The sequence below is a fragment of the Coturnix japonica genome, chromosome 4 (assembly GCF_001577835.2).
Source record: "Coturnix japonica isolate 7356 chromosome 4, Coturnix japonica 2.1, whole genome shotgun sequence".
NCBI lineage: Eukaryota > Metazoa > Chordata > Aves > Galliformes > Phasianidae > Coturnix > Coturnix japonica.
The window spans coordinates 75,630,316-75,645,333 of record NC_029519.1 but is presented as its reverse complement, the minus strand read 5'-3'; the positions used below and the strand labels follow the sequence as shown (position 1 = coordinate 75,645,333).

The 15,018-nt window shown below is 44.0% G+C and overlaps 1 protein-coding gene across 1 annotated transcript in view; it reads left to right on the top strand.

The window, feature by feature from the left end:
• Window positions 1-15,018, top strand: part of FGFR3 (fibroblast growth factor receptor 3) — a 49,617-nt gene that overhangs the window by 21,076 nt on the left and 13,523 nt on the right. Inside the window, 4 exon segments of the mRNA XM_015862783.2 lie at window positions 3,720-3,889; window positions 7,980-8,103; window positions 8,587-8,777; window positions 13,889-14,033. Of these exon segments, the coding sequence (XP_015718269.1) occupies window positions 3,720-3,889; window positions 7,980-8,103; window positions 8,587-8,777; window positions 13,889-14,033 (630 nt within the window).

The following is a 15,018-nucleotide window of genomic DNA, read 5'->3' as shown; positions in this document are numbered from 1 at the left end:
ACGGTGCCAGGCAGCCCATCAGCAGCAGTTAGTGGTTTTCTGATAGCCTTTAATTAGGCGGCTGGATGCCATGAGTTGAAGAGCACCTTTGCAGAGGTGCTCAGCGCTCCTGGTGCCAACTGAAGTCCATTGGAGTCATGGGAAGGGGCAGCTTTGCTCAGGGTTTGCTCCTCTGCGGAGCAGCTGCTGGTGAGCACAATACATCGCTCTGTGCTTTTTAAATGTGATTTGTAGTAAACTCCATCTCTTAGCAGCAGGTATCACAAAACACGAGCTGTTTTACGGTACAGAAAGACACGTTCTTCTTCATCAAGAGGGAAAACACGTATTTTACCACATGTATTTATAGCTTGTGTTCTGGGTCTTCTTGACTTCAAGACAGTCTCTTTTTTTAGATCCAGAGGCAATGAGAGCTTTGCTTAAAGCTCTCACTATAAAAAGTTGTATTCTCTTTTGCTTTAAAAGCTGTCGATTAGTTTAACATACCAGAGAGGTGAAGCCTCATGTTGTGAAGTGACATGAATGTGCTTTATGTTGCTTTGTTTAATGTCAGACCCTCCAGTTAACACTGGCAAATTCTTCTTTTGAATCTGAGGAGCTGTGTGTTAACCCCAGCACCACCGCCACCACTGGGACATCTCACTGGGGACAGAGGCTACTGGGTCATCCCAAGCAAGGGGGCATGTGGCTACCGCCAGTGCCATGTCCCAAAGTCCCACATCCTTCATCTCTTGAGGCAAAAAACAATCTAATGAGGTGTATGAGCTCCTGCCTGGCCACCAGACATCATCATGGTCAGCAGTTAGAGGAGTGAGGGCAAAAAATTGCCTTTCATGCGAAAGCATGATATAACCCAGAGTTATTCTTATGCAGAGAGAGATAATATGTCCAGGACTGACTTCTTTGTGCACTGCCTATTTCGCACATCACTGAATAATAATATATCCTGTTCTCATGTAACACTGTGCGTATTGTCTGGCTTGTTCCCATTATTCAAGAGTTTCTACCCTTGTGTTTATAGAGAGGGGCTCGGAGAGCTGATATTAATAGTGTAAAGAGTTTGAAGCTACTCTCAGTGATTTTGGAGATTACACCACAGATTGCTAAAATTCAAGCTGGAATTACCAAAGCCAGGGTGGTAAAAGGAAATTAGACCTAAGGAAAATAAGTATTTGGTGCATCTCAGAGAGCATGGAGACAGCATCCCATAGAGACAGGCAGCTGAAGGGTGGAAAGAGGAAGCTCAGCAACTTCATATTGTCCCATTTGTTGCAGCCTTGTCACAAACTGTGATCTGCCTTTGCAAAAAGAGGCTTCCCAGTACCTCTGTTCTTTACAGCTGTTTTTCCTGGCTGTGGAACAAAAAACCACGCTCCATTTTCACACAGTGCTCTTCTGCCCCAGTGCTCCCTATCCCTCTGTATCTGTTTGTTTGGAGCCCCTGCTGTGTAGCCCCAGCACCTTCAAAGAGCCCCTATAATCTCCAATTAAATCTGGCTGTGTACTCAGAGGCGTCAGCTGGGGAAATTACACAATTAGGGTTGATTCTGTCTGCTGCAAAATTTTGTGGCTGCTCCTAATTGCTAAATGAGCGCTCGGCTGTATTAATTATTCCAAGTACCGCTCTTGGTTTTTTAATTGGTCATTCCAGGTGGATGGGTGGCCAGTGTCTGACAAACAAAACGGACCGGCAGGCTTAGTGCTTGATGATGGGAAAGGGCTGGCGACAGTCTTTGCGGGTCCCTCTTTTCACACCTGCGCACGCAGAATCGTTGCTTGTCATTAATTCAGAGCAAGCAGCTCAAAAATAATTTTTTTTTCCTGTCTTCCATTCTTTCTCACTGTGGAACTTCGCAAGCTTTGTGTGAAAAGAAGAGTTAAAATTTTCACCCCCTTTAAAAAGCAGCGATGAAAGGACTCTTGGGGCACAGTAGACCAAGTGCTGATGTTTTGTTTGCTACTCCTGAGAGCAAGAACAAAGGCACCGTTCTGAATGCCTTGGCACTTCTTGCCAGTTCCAGCTTGAAATGTGCTGTGCCCTGATTGGTGTGTTAATGTGGGGGTGCTGAGCCCTGTGAGCCCCAAATCACATGGGAGAGAACCCAAATGGCAGAGATGCACTTGGGGAAGAAGCAATGTTTAATGACTGGGGCCCATTTGGAGAAGATCCCTGAATACTCAGTAAAACAGTGAGCAGTAGGTTATAGAATCATAGAATAATGTGAGTTGGAAGGAACCCATAAGGATCATCGAGTCTGATGCCTGGAAGAGCTTGTGGGGCTACTCTGCAGCAGTGCATGGGAATGTCTCCATCAGCGCCTGGCCTCTCCCTGAACCCACTCTGTGTTTAAAGTCCCTGGGAAGTCAGGATGCACTGCCAAAAGGAAGTGTTTCACTGAAAAATAGCAGGAAGAAGGACAGGGATGGGTCTGTCTGTGTACCCACATTCCTTTGATGCATGCAGGTTACTGATGGGTTCATGACATGTTATGTGAGGGGGTCTGAGGGCAAATGAAAGCCCTTAATAGTGAATTTTCACCCCTGCCAAGGCTGTGTTGCTACCAAGGCACCAATGTTCAGCAGCCTGGCCTCAACGATGTAAAAGCATATAAAATACAGAAGCAATGCACCCAGATGCCTAAAAGAAACCAGGAATATGGAGTGTTATCAGCAGGTGCTAGAATGGTGCATGTTGGAGCTGAGCTGCATGAGCGTGCCTGAAGCATCCCTGGAGCTGAAGCTGGCAGCATGGAGGAGCTCATGAGAATGTGAAGTGCATCTCAGACCTTCCACACCCTTGTAATGAAGGGGGTCTTCACTGGGGTGGAATTTCTTTGCTGTTTTGCAAAGCAAACACCATGTGTGCCCATCTCCCTTTGGCCGTGGCTGAAGGTGCCTCACCATGGCAGGGGAAGATAGCAAGCTCAGCTCTGCACTGCTTCCTTAAGCAGAAACGAAAGTTTGTTTTTAAAGCTTTCTCTTTCTTTCTGTCTTTCTTTCCTGTGTAATAAGTTTGCTGCCGTTGCTGCCCTAATTTGGAGTTAATATGTAATGTCTGTAACGGTGCCAAGAAACATTGCTGTACTTTAGGCAGATTATAAAAGTATCTCATGCTAACACTGGTATTTTAAAACTTATCCCTGTTCAAAGGTAACATGAATCTTTAAAAATAAAATCACTTGAACTTTCTGAACATAAACGTGATAAACCAGTTTGGCACTGGCTTCTTTCCCTTTCCTTCCCTTAAGGAGGCTGCACTACATTTGTGCTCACAGAGAAGCAAAACTTTCCAAAGCACTCAGCTAATTCTTTTTCTCTTCACTCTCTTTACATTTCCAGCATCTTTCTGCTCTTCATGCTTCTTGGCTACTATTGTCCCAGTGGTACATCTGTATCTTTTTACACACTGAAGCCAGATCCTCACTCTGTTAGCTCTCTCCCTGTTGATTTAAAAGCAGCTACTCTAGATTTATACCAGCATTACTGAGACAAGAACCTGGTCATGAACCTTTCATCACAAACCTAAAATGCAAACACCCTGTCTATGTATATAAGAGTCGTTTAGCTGGAAAGCATTTCTGTGTCATTTATCTTAACTGCAGCAGGTAGCAATTTAGCTGTCACTCCACACATGCCAAAGCCTTTCAAATGCATCTGCTCAGCAGCTGATATCCTCTACTGCATAAATGGGCTTTCTCATCTTGTCTTCTTTTCCTCAGGTGTCCCCTTCTGGACCCGGCCAGATAAGATGGAGAAGAAGCTGCTGGCAGTTCCTGCCGCCAACACCGTTCGTTTCCGATGTCCAGCAGGTGGAAACCCAACTCCCACCATCTACTGGCTGAAAAATGGCAAAGAGTTCAAGGGAGAGCACAGGATTGGGGGCATCAAGGTAAGGCTTTGGCTTGGGTCTCTATGAGAATTTTTCTACCAACTGTAGGAAATGGCATTTTTTTGTGATGAACATTGGTACATGGAAGAGCATGGTGACAGCTGTGCTGGAAAAGGGATGTTTCTGGCAGTCCTTGCAACTGTTCAATATGGAAGTGTTAGATAGGGCTGCTGTCCATTGGGATTTAAGACTAGTTGCCTGAGAGTTTGTTTACTATTGGCTATTCGTGGATGAGATATAAAAAAAGGATGAGTGTATTGGGTGCATTGTGGTCAGTAATGAGAAACTGGGGGCAGAAGCCTCTGTCTGTCTTTATGGAGATCAGCCCAGTACACTGTGCAAGACCCAGATTCCAAGGAGAAATGACTGTTCCATGGGAAGTACCGCACCAAAGGGCTGGACAGCTGTGCTTGTGGTCATTCATATTCCTGTGGCATAAATCATCAAATGCTGGATCCCCCTGTATCCACAGTAATAGTATTCTGCTACTTGGTTTCTTCCTTCTCCCTTTTTCCTTTCTACCATACAGTGTTCCGGAAAATTCTCTGGCTTGAGTGCACACCAAAACCCAGTGCATTCAAATGATTGAATTATCCAGAAGTTTCTGTGCTGCTGTACATGACAAATAACAGGATTTTAACTAGAAAATCAGCTGCTACAATTTTTCTCTTGTTTCTTTGTCGCCTGAAGGTCACAATCAACACATATTTAGGCAATGGCTGGATATAACAATATCAGACTCTGAGCAATTATTTGCAGCTTGCACTCCGCCAGCCCTGGCATCTCTCTGAGATAGTTCTGAGGAAAGAAGGGGATTTTTCAGAAGGCACCTTCACCAGTACCTTAAATAGCTCTGTGCTGATGCTTACCACATCTGTAACCCTCTGAAAGGGGCTCGGCATGCAGAGCGTGCAGGGTTCCAGAAACCAGAAAAGGATTTGAAAAAGCATTCCCTCCCCACCGTTTTCGGACTGTTTCTTTCCTGTTAGCTCAAGCCCATTCCTGAAAGAGCCCATTGTGGTCGTTTCAGTAAAGCCTTTGAAGGTCCCTCCTCAGCCCTGTCCCCGTTCCAGCCTGGATGAGGCTCAGGGCACTCTCAGTTTTAGATCTGAAAACTTAAGGAAAGCGAATATGTGGGGAAGCAGCTCTTGTCTGTATGCAGTCTTATGGCAGAAAACATTTATGAAGCACAAGCATCTTTTACTAATTGCATGGTGTAAAAATCATCATGAAGCCATGAAATGGCTTCTTGCAAAACTATGTGACATCAGCTGCACTAAATTATGTTTGCAGAATAAGATGTAAAGCTGAAAGCAATCCCCCTACCCACTTTCCAGCAGTTTTAATTTATCCTTGAGTTTAAATTGACACATTTCATCCTCTGCAACACGGTAGTGAGTCTTTGGCATCACTGTGCTTTGTTTCTCTAGGGGCACCTTACAGCAACAAACCAGTGCTTACAGAGCAGTTGAAGGCAATGTCAGGCCAATTACAGCAAGACTGATTTAAGCTTTCTGTCTAGTTGTAGTTCCTTGTCCTTTTCATGATATAAAGACATCTTTCTCTCTCTGTAATTTTCCTTCTCATATTTGCCTGCTTTTGCTCTTGAGCCATAGTTAGCTGTAAGTAGTCTGATGTAAATCTCATCCAACATAAATATACTGATAGATATCAGCTGAGATTTGAACCAGAAGAAGAAGTTGAAAACCTGCTCAGTATCTCCTGTATTTAAGATTTAAATTCCCTGTTACAACTTCACGTCATAAAAGGATTAGGCAGCTTGAAAACAATTGGCAATATCCAGAGCTGGCAGAGCTTGGTTGGCTCACTTCATCTCAGTATCTGGTCTTAACCCAGAAATTTTTGAGCTGAGAATTTTTTCATTTGTTCTCAATGTGCAGGAGAATTTAAACATTGATTGTGTAAGGTCTGCAGCCAGCAGTTGAAAGTTGACCACCGTTCCACTTCTGCCTCTCACAAGTGGCACTTAGATCCTGTGTCAGAGATTGTCAGAGCCCTCTGTGAATTCTGTAAGAGAGAAGGGCAAGTGTTGAAAACACTTAAACTGGGTTAAACTGGGCTTCTTACATTTCATCCTTAACTGATAGAGGAAAGAAATTCATATGACTTATCATATGAAATTTCCCAAAGAGCATTAATGATTAAATCCTTGTTGGAATCTCTAATATTGTAAGCCTGTGTGTGTTAAATGACCCTAGAAGGAAAGATCCAGGGGGAGGGGAGGTAGGAGATTATCCCTTCCCCAGACCATCACACTGACTTGCATACCAGTCTGGCAAACACTCACTGAGTTTCCAAGTGTGTCTGCAAATGTTTGTTTCACAAGAAGCCAAGAATGACAACACCAAATAAACCAGAGGGATTTCTAGTATCTCACCAACTTGATTAATGGCTGTGCTAAATCATGTGTTTCTAGTGTTTTATCAAGGATGGCAACCATCCGAAGTTGGGAACATCCCTTTTTATAATCTACTACATCTAGACCTTAAAAAAGGACTATTGCTTCAAGTTTTCTCCCAGAGTTTGTGCCCCCAGGTTCAGATCTTTGTTTAGAGTCCAAAGTCCCTGTCACAAACCCAGTGATAAGAAGATCCTTGAAAGTAAATACAAGACATGCTAAGTAAAAGACCTAATTTGGACCTGGTTCTATAATACATTTTAGACTAGGGAGTTAGCCAGGTGTCTGGAGTCCCAGTTCCTTGGAGTAGTTCCTTCAGCTTCCATAGGCAAATGCAATGCTGAAGAGTGGATTAAAAGAAGTCTTTAGATACAACTAGGAGATAAATCATTATGAACATAAGCTACTAAGCAGCCTGACCAATTCTGAAATGAAATCTTATATTCACACATCGGAAAAGTAGGATTCTCAGCACTGCTATTCCTAGGAACATAGAGATGTACAAAGCACAGGGCTTCATCAGAATGGCTTTTTGCTAAACAAGCTGTTTAAACTGTTAGGTCGTATGACTCCAGACCTTCTCTTTCCAAAATTCTGTCTTTAATCTCAACTTGGCCCATTGAAGGAAAGCATGTGGATGCAATTTACATGGAGTGAAAGAGGTTAAATAGATTCATATTTGAGTTCACCTGCTGCAGCAAGGAAACTCCAGGAGCAGTTACATCCTTGTTTTTTTCCACGAGCCTTTGACATTCTGTAGCTCACCAGTATTGCAGTCTCCAGCTTCTGTGTCCTTGGAGTCACCTCCACAATGTTTAATGAAGTTAGTTGTCCTGATCGGAGTGGCAGAAGGCATCAAATGAATACTCAGAAATTTGGAAAGCTTTTATTATATGCTGTGCGTCTTTAAGTCATCTTCATTTATGCTGGTTGCTTTCTGTATTAATTCAAGGTTTACTTTCCATATCCATTATTTCCTCTGCACTCATTAGAAACAATCATTCTATCCAGGAGTACGGGGCAGTGGGTCAGACTGGAGATGTGGGTTGTGCTTTCCCTTCCTGCTGCTGCACAACCAGTAATTCTGGACATAAATCACATTCAGAAAAAACAATTAGAATGAAGGCTTAGTGCAGAATGAGAAGGACTGACCAGACATGAGGCTGAGCATATTTTCTCCTCAGTTCTAGACAGAAAACACTGGGGGCTGACTCATTTGTAGTCAGCCATTTCTGTTCTGACAGCTTTGCTGTCCTCATAGCATAAACATTCAGAATACAGGGTGAGAATTATGAGCTTTATTGTTCTTAGTTATCTGTATGAGTTATGTAGCAATTGCTAAAATTCTGCAGACAAGAATGCAGTGTTTTGAGCTGATGCAGTCTCTGGATCTGAGTGGTCTGGCAAAGGGGACAAGCACATTGAAATTAGATGGTCATTATGGTCCATTTCAACCCAGGCCACTCTATGATTCTATAATTCTGTGATTCACATCAGAGCTGTCTCAACAGATGCCTTCTAAACCCATTATTCTAATAGAGGTGCCACATCCAGTGCAGCAGTCAGCAGGTTTCATTGCTGCTATTATTGTGAAAGCATCTACAAGTTCACTGATAGTTATAGGGTCTGGTGACTTGACCATGGAATTGATGGTTTCATTTCTTCTTCCAGTTGCGACACCAGCAGTGGAGCTTGGTGATGGAGAGCGTCGTGCCGTCAGATCGAGGAAACTACACCTGTGTTGTGGAGAACAAATATGGCAATATTAGGCACACGTACCAGCTTGATGTTTTAGGTGAGATTTCACTGTTTCCCCTCAGCAGCTGATCTGTGGTGATGCTGAACAGGCATATGACAGGAAGCAGGAGCTTGGTTTCTTTCCCAAATAACTAGAGCCGAGAGGAAGCCTTCTTTTGACCAGCAATTCATTTTCAGATTGTGATGCATAAATTAGGTCGCAGCTCTCAAGAGAGGCCAGAGAAGGAAAGGTGTGAGCAGGGCTGAGATTTCTATTCTGTTCCTTGTGGTTCCTCCTTGTTTGGCCTGAAGAGCACCAGCTGGTGAGGTGGGCAGGACACCTGGGGTGGCACTCCTAGTCCGCACCCTTTCTGCTGAAAATCAAGGAGATTCCTCATCTGGAGCAACTCCTGCCAGATCACTGTGAGCTGCTACCACCGAGCAGCGTTATTTCTTTCCATCATGAGTACTGAAGGTTGCAGAGAGGAGTCATTGCTGGAAGAATGGATGAATTCACATTTTCTTCTCCTACGTTTTTCAGAACGGTCACCTCACCGACCGATCCTGCAGGCAGGACTCCCTGCCAATCAGACCGTGGTGGTTGGGAGCAACGTGGAGTTCGTCTGCAAGGTCTACAGTGATGCACAGCCCCACATCCAGTGGCTGAAACACATGGAGGTGAACGGCAGCAAGTACGGACCTGATGGGACACCCTACGTCACAGTGCTGAAGGTTAGTGCTCGCTCCTTTTTACTCTCAGGGCATCTCTTCCTCTGGCTTGGTCTCAGTGTTAGAAAGACCAGCTACACTGTGGAGTTGCTTCTCAGAGAAGCCCACTGTCTTGTGGCAAATGATATTAGCGCTGAGTAAAGGTTCTTGTCATCTATAGAAGCCATAAAATTTTATAGATGTGTTCATAAATAAGGCCTAGAGTAGCAGTGCAGGGAGATCCAGAAGCTCTCGACAGACTATGCTCAATACCACAGTTCCTAGAAGGGTGTTTATTATTAAAATCAGATTTTGTGAGCTCCGGGTTTCATTTTATATGATTGTTTCATGTCTATGAGAAAAAATACTGAGAATAAGCCAAGGACCACTGTTGGGATTGCTCTTTCCTTTAAGTCTGTGCAGTGGAATACTCTGCTTTTGGAGGGGGTACAGCAAAAATGTCCTAATGTCAATGTTCCAGACTCTTCTGTTTGCCAGAGATAACACAACTACTGTAGTGGCACAGATAAGCAAAGTAGTTGCAAGGGCTGAGGCAACTGTGAGAAATGCAGCATTATAAAAGGGAAGCTGTCAGATTGCATTTGACCTAAAATTGGAAAAATAACCCTTTTTTACTGCTTCAATGGAGGTATTTTCAGGGCTTATTAAAATGAAAGGCTCCCAAGTAAAACACATTCTTTCCTTTTCCAAGTAAGTACACTGCAGCGCACATGTACTAAATAATGCTCAGCTCCCAGCACCTGAGAGCCAAGAGAGCCTTGTTCCAGCCACGAACATTAGTGAGCCGTGCTGTTATCCATGCTCAGGAAAGCCTATATTTTATTGAGCAAAAACTCACTTAGTCAAACTCCACTTTGCAAATGCTTTCTAGAAAGGGAGTTTCCAGGTTGCAGGCAGAACCAAGCCAGCAGATCTGGTTTTTCCTGAACCAGTACAGATATAAAAGTAGGGAAAAAAAACACATGGGACTTATAAGTCCCCCTCCCCCTCTTTTTGTTTGATAATTGAAGGTATCCTGTGCTTGTGTGTATTAGAATAGTGCCAAATCCAGTTTTTCTGCCTCTGGAAACAGATTCTGTCCCTGCAACGTAGAGCTGAGGCTGTCCTCATGGACATCCCCTGTGCACATCCTGCTACACACACCCTTCTTTCCCTTTGTATGAATTTATTATTATTATTATTATTATTTTAATCTAAAAACAAACTTATCAGACAGCATCTACAAAAGTGTATCTCAGCCAGATGCATGATAATAAAAGCCAGAGACCCTGGAAATAATTACACAGATTGAAATAACAGATTGGTTGGAAGAAATGGCTGGAGACAGCTCTTCAGGATTGGCAGCAGGCGCTTCTTGCGAGTTGATAAAACTTTTCATTTTCTGTCTGCGTCTCCAAATGTGTTTGAATTATGCATATTTGAATTTCCCCCCCTGGTTTCACAGCCCAGCACCACACTCTGAATAGCTGCCTGTGTCACATGCCATCTTGCATAGTCTCCAAGCTCTGTGTGTGGTCCCCATGGGATAAAGTGGTACCTTTTGGAAGTTCGCAGAGCCGCTGCGAACAGTGCCTTGTGTCACAAGCACAGGCTCCCATTTTGCTGTGGCAAAGAACATATAAATAGTCCGTATAAATAGCGTTTTAAAATCATGTTGGAGCGGCACCGGGGTGGCTAGGTAATTAGAATTGCCAAATACCTCCTCTTCTGTGGGTGCATTCCTCGAAGGGGAGCACAGGCAGGCGTTTAAAAGCAGAAGTTTTGTTTGGTTTTATTTTTGCTGAATAGGACCAGCACACGTCTATTTACTACTTCTGGTTAATCAGGAATGCTTTGAATTGTGTTAATGCCGGCATCAGCACTGGGGCACGGAGCATTTCCATTTTGGGATGCATCTTTTGTGTGCCAGTCCTGAGCCTCCACAGAGCTGTAGCAGGCCCGATTTTGCAGGGATTCTTTTCTGTTGTTTTTTTGGGGGGGTGTATGTGCTTGGTTTTTTTCAAAACTAAAGATGATCGTGCTGTCATCTTCAAGCCTGTCCTTTGGCTGCATGGACTTGTTGACCTTACATCATGCAGCACTGTTGCTTTGAGGCAGGATCCTCTTTAATGGCCTTAAACTAAAAGAGGGGAGATTTAGGTTAGATGTTAGGAAGAAATTCTTTATTCAGAGGGTGGTGAGGCCCTGGCACAGGCTGCCCAGAGAGCTGTGGGTGCCCCATCCCTGGAGGTGCTCAATGCAGTGTTGGATGGGCCCTGGGCAGCCTAATGCAGTGGGGGCAGCCAACCCACAGCAGGAGGTTGGAGCTGAATGATCTTTAAGGTCTTTTCCAGCCTTTGCCAATCTACAAGTCTGTGATCCAGGCTATGCTGCAGGGTCCTGGCAGCGGTCCTTCTGACCACAAGCTTCTCGGGAAAGGGCCCCCCACTGCCCAGCAGTATGGCGCCTGCAGGGAGATAAGGCTGTTTTATCAGCCCACTCTTCCCTCCTGCTTTTGGGAGATTTACTGGAACTGCTATGGGGCAGTTTGTATAGGAGGAACATCTCAGCCTACATCAAAGCAAGGAGAGGTGTCCAGCATGTGAAATTTCTCCATGAATCTAAATCGAGGACAAAACCCACCCCAGACCAGATGGATAAATTGAATGCTGTGCTTTCAACCCATTTTTTTCAAAAAGCTCAACAAAACCAAGCCATCACCTGCACCAGTTCCTGAAAACCAAGGCTCATTTGTGATCAAAGGCAAGCCCTTGTTCTTTGCAGAAGAACACTAAATGCATTCCAATTTTAGAGGGAGGCTGGCAGCACGGTGCCCAGGCTTTGTCAAAGGCTAAATTGCACGTTCTGCACTGAAACATGCTTGGTTTAATTATAAACAAGGCAGCAACAGCAGGCAGGCACATTTCCCCACTGGTCAGGACAGACAGACCTTGTAGCATGTGAACCTCAGAGATGAGATCAGGTCAAACCCAGTGGTGTTTGCCATCAGGCATGGGCACAATGGCTTCATGTTGATGCCACCTCTGGATTTGGCTTCCAATAACCTATGAGATCCATCAGCTTCATTGATTTTAATGGACTTAAAGCCACATTGGCAGGATCAGGCCCTGAAAATGGAAAGCACTGAGGCGGAGCTGAAGAGCATAAGAACAAAACTGAGAAATGCAGTCTGTTTATTTTTTCTTCCAGGACTGAAGCTGATACTTTTCTAGACTTTCCCCAATCTACTACTGAGGCCACCCAAAATAGTTGCTTATTTTCAATCAAAATACAAACAACTGTTTAGGAACAAACTGATGTGCAGTTGTGGCAGCTTGGAAGAAGAGAAATAAAACCCTGCTTAACAGTCCGAAGCTTGTTTGATTTATGTGCGCCACTTTATTTAGTAAAGAAGAGGCTCCTATAAGCAGTGGAAAAAATTACAGCTAATTTCTGAAAGGCAAAGTCAGCAGCGAGTTTCAGACCGCCACTGCTTATATTTTGTTTCCAAATTCTATTTTGGAATCTGATAATTGAAACAGTATTTGCCGAGCTGAGTTGCAAACACAAATCTCTGCTTAAGCCCTTTCTCTGGTGCTCCTGTCTGCAGTTATTAAGGAACTGCTGTAGGGTCTTTAGTGTCAGATGGAGAGGTGGGAAACTGTTTTGTTTTGGGAAGAAATGGCGTGTTCCAGCAGCAGGAACACCAGCGAAGGGCAGGAGGGTGACCTGTGTGTGGTTTGGGGGCTTTTCTTCTTTGCTCAGGTGCTGGGTAGGTTGTTCATCGTAGGGTGATGTGGGGATGTTGCTACAGCCAGAAGGAAAACAGGCTTGAACAGTCAATCCTAGCTAATGTAGGTTCGATTGAGGTTATTGTTTGGTATACTGAAGTTCAGGTTTCTGTCTATTCCTGCAGTCTTGGATCAGTAAAAACGCTGAAGCCGATGCTAACCTAAATCTGTTCAATGTGACAGAACAAGATGAAGGAGAATATCTGTGTAGAGCCAACAATTTCGTAGGCATAGCCGAAAAGCCATTTTGGCTCCACATTCGCAAACCAAAACCAGGTAAACCACAGACTCTGTCCCAAGGCCCTGGCAACTGCAAGAATGAGCTATAACATTTTAAGAAGCTAGTGATTAAAATTACTATTCATTTTGTATTACACCCTGTCAACTGACAATGAATGGCTTTATCTTATTTTCCTGCTATTTTTTTTTTTACAAGAATGTAACGCCTATACAGCAATTGCTGTGGAAAAATTCCCACAATAAAATGACTGTCAAATTTTGCTATCAATCCTTCATGCTTTTATTCCTTTCCCTTCCTTTCCACTGAGTGCTGATAACAGAACTGCATGCTAATGACCTGTGACGTTCAGCTCTGTGGAAAACCAAGCTGTTGTAAGGTTTTTGCATCCAAAACTGATGTAGTCATTATGGACTCACTTCTGTCCCTTGGAGAAGTAATTGGGAAATAAGTCATACGTTGGCTTGTACAAGCAAACACATTAAGCAGAGAGCAGCATGGCGTGTTGAGCTCTCTGGTGTGACTCCAGCTCTTGCACCCCTGGAGGGTCTGACACATTCTTGTGTTCAATGATACTGTGGTATCAGAAGCTGGATGATGGGTTTGAAATGCTCATTCTTAAAATTACTTTTAAAAAAAAAAAAGAAAAGAAAAAGAATAATGCAGTATTCTTCAATGAACTCAACGTTTGTATGTTCATCTGATCAGCACTTGAGTCTTTCCCCACCACCTCTCCCCTCCTGTCTCATTTCCTTCCATCTTTCCCCATTACTCTCTCTCTCTCCCACCCTGTACTCATGCTACTAACCAAAGTCAGTCATATTGTGGGGGCAATTTTTCATTTGGATGCTTTTGCTTGCATGCTTCTTTAGTGGGACAGAGTAAGAACCTGGTGAAGGGAACTTTTTTGCTTTTGACTGCAGGTTGCAGAGGGGAATGAATGAATATATATGGAAGATGGGCCAATAGAAAAACAACAACAACAACAAAAAACACTTTAATCTGCTTTTGAAATTTGCCTGTGGTGTCCTCACACTTGCTGGGAATGTGGCTTATTCTCTTGTTTTCCCTCTTTCTATATGTGTGTGTTTTTTTTTCCCCTGTAGACGGCAGGTGTTAACACAACGGATAAGGAGCTAGAGATTCTGTACTTGCGAAATGTAACTTTTGAGGATGCTGGGGAGTATACATGTTTGGCGGGTAATTCTATTGGGATCTCCCATCACTCTGCATGGTTGACGGTGCTACCAGGTATTTCCTTCTGTGCTGGCCTCTCCTTCCCTCTCCAGGGTGCTCTGACATTTGCTTTAGAGATGCCAGGTTCCTGCAGACATGTTACCCAAGGAGGATCCCCTCTCTGATTTGCTGTGCCAGTGACAAGTTGGCACAGCAGAAGACCCCTGTTGCATACTCACAGCTGACAGATATTGCATTTCATAGGGACATTACGGTTGGAAAGGAGCACTAAAATCATCTGGTCCAACCGTGAGATCATCTAATCCAGCCACTTCATCCCAGGATTTAAATTCTTACTGGAATAATGATACAGAATGGTGCATATCTTCTTAGATGGTGCTGACAGCATCTGCATTAGGAGGCTGTCGTTAGGTACCAAAATAGACACTTTGGCTTCATATGCTGCCAGTGCACTCAATGGGAGAAGGAAGCTTCTCATCGGATGGTCCAGGACATCTAAACCCTTCACATACAGTGGATCATTTTATGGAGATCTGTTCCACCTCATATCTCAGCCTAAAATCAGATGTACAGCTGGTTGGTATGAGTACACATGTCCACTCATTTAGCATTATTTCTGCTTCATGGATGAGCGGGCCCAGGCAGTGATCTCAAACGAGGTCCATCAAAGTCATCCATGGTCAGAGCCCAAGAGCCCTGGCTCCTAGGGCACCAAATGCCATAGCTGAAAATGATGAGAGTTGTTGTAGACTTCAAACCTGAGGCCAGAGCGACCTCAATTTTGTGATCCTTTCATGTGCAAAGCTCCCACTGACAATGAAATCAGCACGGAATATGCAACAGGAGAGATCTGCCTTCAAAAGGGGTTCAGGGCTGTGCCTTTTCCTCTAGCTATGGGGGCAGCCCAGGAAAACACTAGCAGTGTTAACATGGAAGCTAAGTGGATGCTGTGCCTTGCAAAGGCTGCAGCAGCAGCTCTGGAGTATGTTCAGTAGGTCTTTACTGAAAAGGCACCCAAAATTCTATACCCCCTAGTTTG